General features: G+C 37.6%; 1 protein-coding gene across 1 annotated transcript; it reads left to right on the top strand.

The window, feature by feature from the left end:
* Positions 1-265: 265 nt before the first annotated feature.
* Positions 266-14,421, top strand: HEMK2 (HemK methyltransferase 2, ETF1 glutamine and histone H4 lysine). The gene is made up of 6 exons (XM_081234836.1): positions 266-407; positions 2,384-2,470; positions 4,240-4,330; positions 8,034-8,117; positions 12,776-12,917; positions 14,003-14,421. The coding sequence occupies exons 1-6, from the start codon at positions 274-276 to the stop codon at positions 14,107-14,109; spliced, it is 645 nt and encodes a 214-aa protein (XP_081090962.1). The 5' UTR covers positions 266-273; the 3' UTR covers positions 14,110-14,421.
* Positions 14,422-16,220: the final 1,799 nt, after the last annotated feature.

Raw genomic sequence — 16,220 nt, 5'->3', positions numbered from 1 at the left:
GAGAAAACATTCCCCTTAATCAAAAACAATAGAGGCTGCCTCTATCCGGTGCTAGTCCATAAAATAAAACAAATTTTAATACTCTAAAGAGGAAAGCAAATGTTAGTAGCTGCAGATTATATAACCGTCTAATTAGACATTCCAAGTGCATCTCCTGACAACCTGTAAGCGAGGCGACTCTCCGCCCCCCGGTGCCCCGCCCCCACTGCTGGGCCTGCGCCCTTGCACGCACGCATGCGCATTGCGCATAAGCGTGAGCCGGAGGAGCGAAAGATGGCGGCGCCTTGGTTCTCTACGCCGTTGCACAGGCATGTGGGCCGTGGCTCCTTCAGCGACGTGTACGAGCCCGCGGAGGACACATTCCTGCTGCTGGACGCGCTCGAGGCGGCGGCAGCCGAACTCACGGGGTGCGAGGAGGGCGAGGGTCCCCGCGGGAGAGGGCTCGGGAGTCCTGGAGAGGCGGCGGCGGACGATCAAGGCAAGGACTGTCGCCGCCGTCCCCGAGAGGAGGCGGTGTCGGTCCACTTGGCGACAGTTGACACCAGAACACTGTAACTGAGGATTTTTCCGTGGATACATGTAGTCAGTGTAGCGGGGATCTGTCCGCAGTTGCCAAGGTGGTGTTTTGGTTTCAGGGGCTCCATGCTTCCTCACCACGCCGGGATGTATCTTTTCCTATCGGCTGTTAACTGAAGACCCTAAGCCCCTGAGAGTAGCGATATTATAACACGTTCAAAAGCAAAACATTCTGAAAACAATGCGTCTTAATATTACAACTTGTAGTAAATATCAGCGTCGCATGGCATTAATTTACTCAGTACATAAAAGCATCCTCTAGCAATGGAAGGGCACAGAAAGGAAATGAGGTTGTAAAATATTGGAGTAGGGGAGTGTATTTAAACCCACTGAATAGCATAGTCAGCTATCTAGCAACAGCCATTAGCCCCATGTGACTACTGAGCACTTGAGATGTGACTGGTACTGAATTTTTCATTGAACTAAAAAAATTAAAGTTACATGCAGCTAGCTACCTATAGAAGATACCCTAGCTCCTAATAAGTATTAAAATTGATTTGTTGAAGTGCTCATATAAGTTTTAAATTAATAATATAAAAAGTGAATACTTACATTGTCATTTTTTAAATGAAGGAAATTTGGATAATTAGATTTATGTAAAGATCAAGAGTTGAAATGGGTTTCCTCAGGATGAAACAGAGTTGTCAGGCTTCAAAGATCCATATTGTGTTTATTTATCCCTCGTGGTCAGATTTTTCCATGTGTAAAGTGCCCCAACTATTGTTAAACTAGTTTTTCATTGTGAACGGTGGAACTTTTGGATTTACTGGAATATAGAATGGGACAGTACTGTTTTATAACTTGTCTTTTATTATCAAGATATCACAGAAAGATTTACAAGCACAAAGTGCCTTGCAAAGTGTGCTTTAAAAGGAACCGATTTTGCTTTAAAGTCTTGGGTATTTCTGGTCTTGGAGTTTTAATTATTTATGAGGCCACAATAGTTATTTTCAAGTAGAAACCGCCTGGGAAGATTCAACAGACCTTCCTACAGCACAGTAAAGGCTTGTCAGATGTGTAGAAATGGTTCCAAAAGTGAGAAACCCCTGGAGTTTGTTGTTTTTGAATAGTTGTTTGGAAAGTTAGGCGCTAGAGAGGCCCCTGTATCCCATCAAACCTATTTCTGTAATGGAGATAATTCGTGCCTTTGATGTATATATATGATTATAGGGAAGGTCAAATACAGTAGAATCAAGAGTTTATTATATTCAATAGCATTCTTAGGAGTATTATTAATATTCTAAGATCAGATACTCAGATATTTTCCCAATTCAGTGTAGAGCTGCACAAATAGGGAATTTCTTTGCTGCTCTAAATCTGTTATCAGTAGAATGGGGGAACTTTTCTTTCCCTGGGATATGCTGACGGACTTACGAATTACTTCAAAGTGACAGAGAAAATGTTTTTCATAAATAAATATTGTAATAATACCCTATCATTTTAGGAAATACCAAACTAGAAGCTCCTTGTGGGAATGGCTGATGTCTTCCATATTAATATTTCCAACCCTAAATTAACATTCCATGGTTTATGTAATGTTTTATAGAAATTAATTGAAAGCTACCTGTTATATTACTATTTTACAGACTTAAAATAAATTACATACCCCAAAACAGTTTTGAACTATTCAGTATTAAGCACAGAGTGGTTGTTGGAAATCAGCTTATTTATAAATTTGTTTTATATTTCCATATATTTGTAGGTGAGGGATGATGCTGGAGAAACAGACATACAAGTAGCATGAGTTATTTTCCGAGATGTGTATTTTAATACCACTACTAATACTTGTTTTATTTTGTTTTTTTAGAGTGGAAATATGCCTTGAAGTAGGGTCAGGGTCTGGAGTGGTATCTGCATTCCTAGCCTCTATGATAGGTCCTCAAGCTTTGTACATGTAAGTACACAAATTCATCCACATCTTGCTTGAATGAAATAATTTTTGTAAGTAAATAATATGTATCTGATAGTGTCTATTTAAGCGTAGTAAGTACTCAGATGCAAGTTATGCTTCCCTAAAAGTTATAATTACATGTTCAAAACCATTCCATCATACTGCATAATTATATAAGAAGCATAATAATTTTAGGTCATCTTTAAATTTGAATCTTTTTTTAAATTAATTTATTTATTTTTGGCTGCATTGGGTCTTCGTTGCTGCACGTGGGCTTTCTCTAGTTGTGGCGAGCAGGGGCTACTCTTCATCGCGGTGCACGGGCTTCTCATTGCAGTGGCTTCTCTTATTGCAGAGCACAGGCTCTAGGCGTGTGGGCTTCAGTAGTTGTGGCATGCAGGCTCAGTAGTTGTGGCTTGCGGGCTCTAGAGAGCAGGCTCAGTAGTTTTGGTGCACGGGCTTAGTTGCTACGCGGCATGTGGGATCTTCCTGGACCAGGGGTCGAACCCGTGTCCCCTGCATTGGCAGGTGGATTCTTAACCACTGCACCCAGGCTACTGGGACCCAGTCCCTCTCTCTCTTCCTCCCCTCCCCAGACCTTTGCCCTGGCTTTGCTGGCCAAGGCGTGGGTCTTTCTTCCATCGCTTCATTTCATGGTACAGTTCACTTTGGCCCTTTCCCATCCATTCCCACGCCATTGCTAACCACACAGTACATTCCAGCCCCTCCCCTCAGAGGCCTTCAAAAGGCCTACATTGGTTCCCTTATCCCCATCCTTGTCCTGCCCTCTTCCCTCACCAGCTGGTTTAGAAGGATTTAGAATTCCCTTTGTCTTTTTTTAGTACATTGTACACACCAAAGTGTCAAACCAGCTGTTAATACCACCCACCACATTCTGAGCTGCCTCCTCACCATTGTGCAGGGCAGTTTGCCTCCCTCCTGCTTCCCCACCTTCCTCCCTACCTCCTTAACTTTGTACTAGGCGGGCCTGGTCCTGCACCAGCTCAGCATCTTCTCAATTTTTTTCATATTATTTATTATTTTAATTTTATATTAAATTATTGGAATAAAAAAATGAACCTTATTTTAGATAAATAAGTTGATTATCAGAAAAAATTGGAAGTTAATAAAATTTCTCTTTAGAAGATTTGAGAATATAGAAAATATAAAGAAGAAAATAAAAACCACCTTGGTGGTGCAGTGTTTAAAACTCCATGCTCCCAATGCAGGGAGCCTGTGTTCCATCCCTGGTCAGGGAACTAGATCCCACCTGCATGCCGCAACTAAGAGTTTGTATGCCACAACTAAGGAACCCACCTGCCACAACTAAGGAGCCCACGTGCCACAACTAAGACCAGGCGCAACCAAATAAATAATTTTTTTAAAATCACCTATAAATTTTACCACACATGGTCCAACTGTGTTTCCTCTATTTTTTTTTCATTTCCTATGTTTTTCATTTAATATTGTATGATGAGCATTTTCCTTTTAAATTTCATTTTTGGTAGCTACATAGTATTCTTCTGCTGGATTCATAATTTAATAAATTCCTCCAGATATGTGTGCATGTAAGTGTATTCTTCTACTCTTGGACATTATATCAATATAACAATCTTTTTCATCAATGTAACAAATCTGAGTTCTTTTTTTTATTCACCATTATTAAAGCATTCCAATTGTTTTATAGATCTACTTTATGTAAAAGGAGTAGAACATTCCTTGCATTTTTGTCCGTAGACACAGGATGTAGTTGGTTTCTTTTCTGTTTATAGGTGCACTGATGTCAACCCTGAGGCAGCAGCATGTACACTGGAGACAGCACGCTGTAACAAAGTCCACATTCAACCAATAATTACAGATTTGGTAAGCTGTTAGTTCTTGTCCAGTACTGTAATAATTAATTTTCTTTTCAAGTAAGTTAAGGTCAAGGTGATTTAGGTCAAATAAACTTGAGTCATTAATTAACTTTTAACCCGCTGAACAAAGTAAATTCTTGACTGATACAATCCATCTTTTCCATAATTCAAAGGGACTTTCTCTTGGCCTGTATAGATCAGGTATCTTTCAGTCAGAAGAATGCTCAAACTGGCTTTAATAGAAAGAGTGAACAGTGTCAGGAACTCAAATGATGTTACAGGCATCTTTTTCTTAGCTGTAAACTTCTCTCTAGTGGCTGTATTCCTCAGCAGTCGTTCCCTTCATGGTAACAAGATGCTTGCATGTATGTATCTTGTTTCTCAGCAACTTCACAGGGAAAGAAACACTTTCTATTCAGTTACTCTAGCAGAAGCCCCAGAATGAGTGCCATTTATATCAGCTTTAGTCACATGCCTATCTCTCAAGGGGGACTGGAATATGCACATGATTGGCTCGAGCCTGAGTCATAGTCCCACTCCGGCAGCTCCGTTGGGATAATCCAAGCCACTTGGGTTGAGAATGAGAGGAGGTAGAGTTTCCCCAATGAAAGTCAAAGACATGTAATCAGATGAAAGGCAGAATGGGTCCTGGGCAGGTAAAAACAACAAATGACAACTACAGAACCATCATTTTAAGTTACACATCGTACGTTTTTCAGTTCCATTTTTTAAAACATTTTACATTATATTAGTAAGATTTGGATGATTCTGAACTTTTTTTCAGTTATAAATGTGATTGCCTTTTTATAAGCAAAAATCATAATAGTGTGTACCAGGTGGGCATAAGAAATATAAAATGCTTTCCATGCTTATTGACCTGTATTATTCTTGTACTGATAAGGGTATTGAGCTTTTCTTTTTTTAAAATTCACAAATGATTTTACAGCTTAGAAGGAATTAAGCCAAAGATCTAAGAAATTCTATACATATCACTAGAAGTTGTTACTGCCATTAAAAATTAGGCTATCAAGAAAGATAATCAGTGTGGTGATTTTACTCTTTAAATTTTTATTTATTTTTTAATTAATTTATTAATTTTTGGCTGCGTTGGGTCTTTGTTGCTGCACGCAGGCTTTCTCTAGTTGCAGCGAGCAGGGGCTACTCTTCGTTGCGGTGCACAGGCTTCTCATTGCAGTGGCTTCTCTTGTTGCAGAGCATGGGCTCTAGGCGTGCGAGCTTCAGTAGTTGCAGCACACGGGCCCTAGAGTGCGTGTGGGTTTCAGTAGTTGTGGCTTGCAGGCTTAGTTGCTCCGCGGCATGTGGGCTCCTCCTGGACCCAGGGATCAAACCCATTTCCCCTGCATTGGCAGGTGGATTCTTAACCACTGTGCCACCAGGGAAGTCCCTAAATTTTTAAAGTTGTTTCTTTAATGTGTCCATAATTAATATTATATATTTTTTTGATAGAACAATAAAACTTTAGAGGTACAAGAAATTCAGAATATCTATTTTTGTTCACAGAGGTAAGGGACACTTTTGAAAGTCACATAATTAATAAAGTGATAAATCCAGAATTTAAGCCCACATCTTCCGAATCAAAGTCGAGAGGTCTCACAGCTGTATTATAACATGACTGGTGGTAGTCAGTTCTAAAGCTGTCAGAATCCATTCTTTCAGTAATGAAAGCTGACCATGATGTGGAGTGTTGACTTGTGGCAAAGAAGGTAGGAAGAGATAGGTATGAGCATAGGTATTGTGATCAATTTACAAAACTATTTACATTTGCTTGTATTCAGAACACTGGACATAGAGTGTCACAGCTATCATATAAAAGAAAATCATTGTTTTGGATAACTGAGTTTGTTCACAAAGTAGTACTTTCATTGTATTTCTTTTTTAGTTTTAGAAGAAAATCTTTTTCATATATGTCTTATGCATTTCCTTACATTCTTAAAACAAAATGAACATAATTTTACCTTTTAGTGATTCAGGGTCATTAATATGAATATCAGTTATTATTCTGTACTATACATGATAATGACTAAGGTTTATTCAGGTGTTTCTGCCTTTACATTAAGTAGCTATAGCCTGCAGTGATTTTGAGGGTTTTTTTTCTCTCCTCTTTGTCTGTCTTTACACTTGCTTTATGTTGTCATGTTTCACTGCTGCCCATTGATAGCACTTTCCTGTCTCTTTTCATGTGCTTTGTGCTAGAATACCAAACAATTAATTTAGTTAGACTTGTATTTAAACTAAGAGTTAAGGGATTCTGAATAAGTGCTTCTCACACAAAGTACCTTTTGCTGTATGGATTTAAAACTTGCTGTCAGAGGCCTGTTTTGCTTACTTCTTAATTCTTGGGTTTATTCTAGTGCTGTGAGACTATTCAAAAGGTAGATATGGATGAGTGAGGGTTGCCTGTAATTAGACTTTATATCCAGTCTGCAGTGACTTCTCATTTAAATCCATTTTCTTTTTAACTCGGTAATTTTCTGTTTTTTTAGTATCAATTTGTTCCTTTATTTGAAGTCCAGTACTGAAATGATTATTAGTATATAGTACCTCAGGGCCATCATAAATAATTACACAGCAAATCCTTTTCTAATTTCCTTACTCAGCATTTCTGGAAAATTACATTTTTGAATTCTTTTTACAATTGGGAAACTTAATTTCTTTATGGAATTGAAGACAAAGCTTTTGGTTATTTCAAATATACTTCCTCACCAATGTTATTACTAGAAAGAACAGCAGATTAACTAGTCGCCTTTCTACTTGCAGAAGATACACCTGAATTATGTTCCACAAAATAGTTATCTGTTCTCTTTTTAAATGAGTAGAGAAAGAAGTTACCTTTGAAGAATAACAGGGTTGGAATTCATGAGTGAGAGTCAGTGTGAAGTAATAATTGAAGGAAATGGCTTTAGGGGTGAGAACTCATCCAGATACAGCATTTTTACTTTACTGTGCCTGTGAAGGTATAGGATGACACCATCAGACATAATTTTTTAAATACTTCATTATTTAATTCAATCAGAGGGATGCTTTAAATGGCATTTTGCCCTAAATATACTTTCTTTAAAAAGACATCTTTCTTATTCTATAGAAAGTTGTATCAGTTCAAATATTTATAAAATGCCAAACAACTGATGTTTTACAGGTCTCTTCCCACTATTTTTAGTCCTTTGTTTCTTTAATATCTAATTGTTTTAGCCAATATATATACAAGTAATTAAAGAAGTAGAAAGAAAAATAAAACTCTGTCTTCTGATATTTTTGTCATTCATACATGTTTTCTGTCATCTTGTAAAATATTTCCCTTGGTTATAGAAAATAAGTGTAAGTTAGCAGCTATAACTTTAAAGTTGTGCACAAATCTATGTAGAATATATGAGAGCTTGCCTCCATCTTATTTTATCTTCTAAAAGTGAGCCCAGAATGTAAACATGTGAGCTGTTGAAGAGCAGAGTGTTCATTTTGATAAATAGTTTATTTTCCTTATTTTTAGGTAAATGCATATAATCTTTATCTGAATGAAAGTGTAAAGATATTTATCTCCATTTCTGTCTTAAATTTGGCTCTCTAACACATTTTTTCTAAAAACATGAGAGAGTATATTTAAAGATTGATTAGATGGATATCTATCTATCCATCTACTTATTTACTGTTTCTGGGTCCAGCTTAAAATTCTGACTATTTTGAACATTTTTTAGGTCAAAGGCTTGCTACCAAGATTGAAGGAAAAAGTTGATCTTCTGGTGTTTAATCCTCCCTATGTAGTGACTCCACCTGAAGAGGTAAGACATACAACAAAATTTAATTACTAATATTTTCAGCTTTTTTCTATCTAAAAGTCAAACATACTTCATCATATGACATCAGTCAGCCGCTAATAACACAGGCTGCTCTCATTTTACTCGTAATTGTCAATTATTGGATACTATTGGTAGACATAGGAAAGGAACCTGAAACTAATGGAAATACAAACTGTGGTCCATACCTATTCTTTAAAATCCCATCCAAATCAAGCCATGGTGTTTAAATTCATGTATCTGTGTGTACCTTTATCATGAATAACAAATTTGCAAAAAAAGATATTTTTAATCACCTTAAATTCACATAGGAATTATTTCTGAAAGCCTCAGCTTTCCTCCTTTCACAGGTGTCAGGAAGTGGAGGTGGGGGAAAGCAGTCCTCATCTCAGGTAGGAAAAAGCTATAACCCTGACACGCATTGCTGTAGCATTTCCAGTGATGAAGAGGCAAACCGCAGTAACCATTTCCCAGTTTAAAGAAAGGATGGTCAGGGCTTCCCTGGTGGCGCAGTGGTTGAGAGTCCACCTGCCGATGCAGGGGACGCAGGTTCGTGCCCTGGTCCGGGAAGATCCCATATGCCGCGGAGAGGCTAGGCCCGTGAGCCATGGCCGCTGAGCCTGCGCGTCCGGAGCCTGTGCTCCGCAACGGGAGAGGCCACAACAGTGAGAGGCCCATGTACCGCAAAAGGATGGTCAAAGCAGACAAAAGTTTAGTGATGGACTAGCTAGCTTTCCTCTGAATTATTGTACCTATTTTATTCTTTGATGATCACTCTCTGGCAAGGCTGATAAATATTACATTCACCTTTACCAAGATGGGAAGGGTCTATATTGCTGCTGTTACTACTGAGAAGTTGTTGCTCCCCTGACATATGAACTCATGTGAGAAGGAAAGTCATTGTCATAAGGTGGACAGCAGTTGAGGGAAATGCAGCTTAATAAAACTTTTTTTAATATAAATTTATTTATTTATTTATTTTTGGCTGCGTTGGGTCTCCATTGCTGTGCGCAGGCTTTCTCTAGTTGTGGCGAGCGGGGGCCACTCCTCGTTGCAATGCGCGGGCTTCTCATTGCAGTGGCTTCTCATTGCAGAGCGTGGGCTCAAGGCACGTGGGCTTCGGTAGTTGTGGCATGTGGGCTCAGTAGTTGTGGTTCGCAGGCTCAGTAGTTGAGGTGCATGGGCTTAGTTGCTCCTCTGCATGTGGGAACTTCCCGGACCAGGGATTGAACCCGTCTCCCCTGCATTGGCAGGAGGATTCTTAACCACTGCACCACCAGGGAAGTCCCTGCAGCTTAATAAAACTCTTTAGAAAAGCACTATGGAAATAAATATCAAGCGTGACAAAAATGTTTTAGTCCAATAATCTCAGTCTTTGAGATCTAATTTAGGAAAATGATTAACAACAGACTATAAATTGTAATTTACAAAAATATGTTTAGTACACCTTTATTTATGATGACAAGTAATATGAACCTATATATGTAACAGAAGAGAGACAGTTAAGTAAATCCTGGTGTATCAGGTCTACAGACTACTGGGAAGACTAGTGAATGAGGAGGAGATTCTGGGAACATGGTGAGATGAATGGGCTTCCTTTCTCCCACATTCCTACTCCTAAGCTGTGTGTGTAATTATGTAGGTAATTGAGTGTGGGCAATGACTTGGGCTTTGTCACAGTTCCAACAGAGAGAGCTAGTGTCATAATTTCCATTAGCTGAGCAATTAGCTGGAGAGCAGGGTTAAATACAGCACAACAAAGATTTTCTGGAGCCTGGAAACATGTTTTACTGTGTAAAACATTAGGAAATGAATTTAAAGATAATGTAGTCTCTGTCAAGACCTGAATCAGTGGCATGGAAACCAAATGAAAATATTTCAGTGCATTGAGCATGAAGATAAAAAGAAGGAAACAATGAAGGTAAAAGGTAAGAGACTTAGAGGTTAGATCCAGGAGACATACAAATAATAGGAGTTTGTACATATAAAAAGTTGTGGCTGTACTTACTATTACATCCCTCAACATGAGGTTAGGTACTGTTGGTTTGTAACTGTGACTTATAAAGGATCAGGAGAAGGCACAGCAAAGCCCAGGTAGTAGGCAGTCAGCAGACCACTGAACGTGACTCCTTCCAGAGATGAAAACTTCCCCTCCCTGGCCTGTGAGAATGTGCTTGTTACCAGGCAATCCTCCTGGAGGGTGGTCTCTAGTGCAAGCAGACAAACCTGGCTGATCATCCCTTGGGGGCATGTAAACAGGGTCCAGCACAGAGGGCTCCTAGTCCACACTGAAACAGAAGTGACAAGGGACAGTCTTGGCAAAAGCTGTCATCACCATGCACTCTTTCCACAGGTAACTTTACCCTGTGAAACATCCAGATAATGGGCTCCACCAAAATAAGGGAGTAAGCCAAGAAACGGGAAGATATGGGCCCCAGAAAAAGGGAATTCTTGGAATGATAGAAAAGGGAAGTCTCCCGGAGGAAAGGCATGACAAAAAAAGCAGAGGAACTGATAAATTCCCTAGTATGATTAACTATGTGGGAAATTATATTGAGGAGCTTATGATAAATATGAGAATAATTTAAATTAGATACAAAAAAATTAAACAAATGGACATGCTGAATGCCCATCAATAGCTAAATAAGAAATGATACTTTTCCACAATAAAATATTATGCAGCCATTAAAAAGGAAATTGAACTATACCTGATCACATGAAGAGATTTCCATATGGTACTGTTGAGAAAAGCAAGATACAGGTAAGAATGTAGATATAATCCTTTTTTGTAAAACACAGACAAAAAAGAAAAACGTGTGTGTGTGTATGTAAGATGAGAGGGTAGCAGACAAGCAAAACAGGAAAAGGGAAAAGTACAGTTTTTTTTTTAAAGGAGGTATAAGAACATATTTCTCTTATTTGTACATGTATATGGTTATAGGTATAAAGAAATTCTTTTTTACGGCCACACCATGTGGCTTGCAGGATCTTAGTTCCCCAACCAGGGATCAAACCTGTGCCCCCTGCAGCGGAAGTGTGGAGCCCTAACCACTGGACCGCCAGGCAATTCCCAAGAAATTATTTATAATGGGGAAATATATGCCATGATAAATGAATAAAAGCAGAATGTATAATTGTATGTAAATAATTTAAACTAAAATGTGGACAAAAACCATTAAAGGGATTAGGAAGAAAATAATTGTATTAGGGTTTAAGTAGTTTTTGAGTGATTTCATCAAGATATTCTTTTTTTAACGTTTTTATTGGAGTATAATTGCCTTACAATGGTGTGTTAGTTTCTGCTTTATAACAAAGTGAATCAGTTATACATATACATATATCCCCATATCTCTTCCCTCTTGGTGTCTCCCTCCCTCCCATCCTTCTAGCTAGTCACAGAGCACCGAGCTGATCTCCCTGTGCTATGCAACTGCTTCCCACTAGCTATCTATTTTACATTTGGTAGTGTATATATGTCCATGCCACTCTCTCACTTCGTCCCAGCTTACCCTTCCCCCTCCCCGTGTCCTCAAGTCCATTCTCGAGTAGGTCTGCATCTTTGTTCCTGTCTTGCCCCTAGGTTCTTCATGACCTTTTTTTTTTTTTTTTTAGATTCCATATATATGTGTTAGCATATGGTATTTGTTTTTCTCTTTCTGACTTACTTCACTCTGTATGACAGACTCTAGGTCCATCCACCTCACTACAAATAACTCAATTTCATTTCTTTTTATGGCTGAGTAATATTCCATTGTATATATGTGCCACATCTTCTTTATCCATTCATCTCTCGATGTATTCTTAAGTTTTAGAAACAATATACAATGTTAAGAATCTAAAGATTTTTAATACTATATAAACTCTGGGTTTTGTTTCTATACTATAATTAGATCATTATAGGAAAAAATGCTTCAATGTACTTTTATGTAATAAATGGGTTCCTAAAAAAGGGCTGTAGTACTCTCAGTAATCTAGAGGAGAGCCAGATACTGTGGGACATTTTGAAACTTTGTTGCTGCAAAGTAGATCTCTTATAATACAAGTTCTCCCTTTTAGTTTCTTCCTAATTGTTCTATATTAAGTATAAGAATTTAAACATTGTATTAATAGTATCAACTATTATTAAACCACATTATTATGCACAGAACACTGTTCTCAAACTTTAAATATACTTCCTCATTTATTCCTAAAGGACAAAAATAATTTTTTATCATTTTCCTAATTTTACAGATAAAACTGTTGTTTTTCTAATTTTACAGGTAAGAGAGGAAACTAATTCATCAAGATTACAGACTTACCTGTATAAGATTTGGAGACATGAAGGGCTCTGTGAGGGAGTTTTCTCCTGTAGTGCCAGCTGCCATAATTAAATGTGAAATGGTGACAGATATTTAGGACCTTTAGCTTTATGTTGCTAATCACACAACGATCTATCCCAAGGGCAAAAAAAAAAAGATGACAGGCTTATGCAGGGTCACACATGCTAGGAAATGGTGGGGCTCCGATTCAGCTTTACTGCTGCCTCCTCATCAGCAGTAAAATAAAAAGTATATACCTGTTTGGTGAACGTTACTTGTCAAAAAGATTCCGTTTTTTTAATGTAACTTAAGTCAAAACAGAACAATCTTTCTAATTGGTCACAGGTAAGGAGTCACGGGATAGAGGCAGCTTGGGCTGGTGGCAGAAATGGTCGTGAAGTCATGGACAGATTGTTTCCAATGGCTCCAGAGCTCCTTTCACCAAGAGGATTGTTCTTTTTAGTCACCATTAAAGAAAACAATCCAGGTAATACAGACCAGTTTATCTTTTAACCATTTACTTTGCTGAAATCAAGGCTAATAATGTCAAAGATGGTAGTAACCCAGAATGTTATTGAATGTAATCACTGACAACAGATAATACAGACATAACATTCATGTTGAAAGAGGAGAGAGATTTTTTTAGAGGTAGATTTTTCTGATTTTAAAGAGTATTGTCTTTTTTGGAGCGAGGGAGAGTTTTTTCCCTAATTTATCAACTAATTTTCAAATACAGAATCTATAATCTTCCTAAAACACCTCACCCTCAATTCACCCTGTGAATTTTTTCTCTATATTCTAGTCTTCATGTCTTTGACAGTTCTGCTGCATACTCTTTAGTTCATCTGAAGTTTTATCATGAAAGGTATCTCCTGATACGATTTTTATATCTTGGTTTTCAGATTACTTGGTTAACTAAATCGACCATAATCTTTCTTCTCTTTTCTGTACATCTCAGGTTTGATTATTATCTTATATGTTACATTCTCAGCCCCTCAAATCACATCATAATTAACTAGGGTTTTCGGTTTGTTTGGTTTTGAGGGTTTTTTTTTGTTTTTTGTAACCCCAGTTTCTTGGTTTCATCTTTTTAGTGTTACTTATTTGGAAAGGGAAGGTCTTGCTTTTTTCAGTACTCTTGAAAGAAATAAGCTACTTCACTTACTGCCACTTTTCAATGTCAGTATATGATTTGCACACACCCTTGTTGGCATTTTTCATTCAAAAGGGAGGATATAGGGCAGAGATTAGAGCCAAGCAACTAAAAAATGAATCATTTACTGTAACAGCAAGTATAACTAACGTTTCTGTTGAGTCCAGAGTAGGCTACCACTGCAAAGCAGTTATTCAGTCTGATTAGAATTCTCAGCAACACCCTGAAAATCCAAGGTGCTCTCATCTGTCTGAAGTTCAAGTTCACTTCAATAGAAATTACATGGTGTACGCTATTTTCTTAGATAAATAGAATTTGTAAATAGTCTGTTTATCATCTTATTAAACTGTTTAGTGATAATATGTACTTCACCATATGATTTAATTGGATTTTACCTTTTGTTTTAATTTTCGTTTTAGAAGAAATTTTGAAAATAATGAAGACAAAAGGTCTACAAGGGACCACTGCACTTTCCAGGCAAGCAGGCCAAGAAATCCTTTCAGTCCTCAAGTTCACCAAGTCCTAATCTACAGTGTGTGCTACTGAAAGCTGCATGCATTTGGCATATTTTGAAACAGAAGTCATTTCTTAGTTAACAGGTAAAGTCAGAAATTTGTCATATAGAAAAAGGCAGAAGAGTAAGGCATTTCCTTTTACCAAGGAATCAGGCCTACAGAAATATTTGCACAAATGCAAGTAAATACATATATTATATATATAATTTGAATTTTATATATTACATATGTTATATGTGGAGAATATATAATAAAAAATTATACTTGTAGGGCTTCCCTGGTGGCGCAGTGGTTGAGAGTCCACCTGCCGATGCAGGGGACACGGGTTCGTGCCCTGGTCCAGGAGGATCCCACATGCCGCAGAGCGGCTAGGCCCGTGAGCCATGGCCGCTGAGCCTGTGTGTCCGAAGCCTATGCTCTGCAACAGGAGAGGCCACAGCAGTGAGAGGCCCGTGTATCGCAAAAAAAAAAAATATATATATATATATATATATTTGTATATGAAGAGGATGTTCATTTCAGCATTACTTGTAATGGCAAAACAATGAAGTTAACCTAAATGTCCATCAGCAAAGGGATTGGTAAAATAAATTACAGTATATCCATGTTACTGAACATGAGTGACATATCCAGCCATTAAACACAAGTCAGTTCTGTATATACTGAACCAGAAGGGGTTCATGATGTACTACTGAGTAGTGAAAAAAATCAAGTTGCAAAATAGTACTAACCTATATGTATATTTTTGAAAAACCAACAAAGAAAGTTTGTGTGTATGTGTATATAAGAAACTCTCAAAAGATAAATAACAGCTGGGAATAGAGGAACTTTCATTCTTTTGTGTTGGCATCTGTACAATGATAGTGTATTCTGTAATTAAACACAATCTTTTATTTAAAATGTTTTAAGTTTACCTTTACTTATTGTCTCCATTCTCTATTATTTAGAATGGCTTCTGCCTCCATTCTTCTCCTTGGTCACGTTTTTCCTGCTTTTTATCCTCTATCATATATTTCTGTTTTCTTCTTGCATATATATTGCAGACTGCTTTCATTTTTTTCTTAGGTCCGGGAGAGTTGTGTGTAAATAAACCCAGCAGTCAAATTAATCACATTTTTAAGAGCCCACATGTATCTTTCAAGAAATGTCAAATTACCTTTACTAAATTTAGGAACCTCTTCTGTAACTTTCCCACCATTTAAAATATACAGTTGACCCTTTAACAACATGGGTTTGAACTGTACAGGTCCACTTATACACAGATGTTTTTCAATAAAGACATACTGCAGTAGTTCACAAGCAGTGGTTGGTTGAATCCGTGGATACCATGGAGGGCTGACTGTAGAGTTATATGTGGATTTTTGACTGTGAGGGGGGTCAGCGCCCTAACTCCCATGTTGTTCAAGGGTCAACTGTATTTATCAAAATCAATTAGCAGGACTGTGTAGGACCAGAGTGAGAGCAATCTATAATTTTTTAGTTTGGCTACATTCAGAATCATCTGAGGAAGTTCAACATTATGCATTCCTAAACCCCACCATAAACCCATGGAATACTCTGCTGACCAGACCTAAAAACTGTATTTTTAAAAATGTACTTCTCAACATTCTTTAGGCACCCTGTCAAATTTTAGAACTATTGCTTTAGATGGCATGTTCATTTAATCCTTTCAACAATCCACAGAAAGAATAGAATTATCCACCTTTGATGTTCAGAAAGGTTAAATAATTTGTTCAAAGAAACACAGTAGTAAAGAGTGAAAACAGTATGGCAACATTTCAAACACAGATCTGACTCCAAAAGCTGTCGTTCTCTTTGCTTATGCTGCTTTCAGCAGCAAAAATGTCAAAATTAGTATTTACTTACATCTGATATCTGTAAATAAATTTCCATTCCCAGAAACAGTGCCATCTGAATGAAGTCTTACAGTAAATAACCTCTATCCCAGGAGAAAAAAAATTAACTTAGAATTTTATTGTGGGCTCTTAGTCATAGTTTTGAGGAATGATGTCCTGAATACTTTTTCAAATAATGTTTGAAATACTTTTAAATGAGTATAGAGGACTTCTATCAACATAGGAAACTAAACATAGAAATGCTATGTAAAACACCAAGGACTTCA

The sequence above is a fragment of the Mesoplodon bidens genome (genome assembly GCF_964165515.1).
Source record: "Mesoplodon bidens genome assembly, chromosome: 5".
Taxonomy (NCBI): Eukaryota; Metazoa; Chordata; class Mammalia; order Artiodactyla; family Ziphiidae; genus Mesoplodon; species Mesoplodon bidens.
Note: the sequence above shows the minus strand (reverse complement) of the source record. Positions and strands in the feature narration are given on the sequence as shown.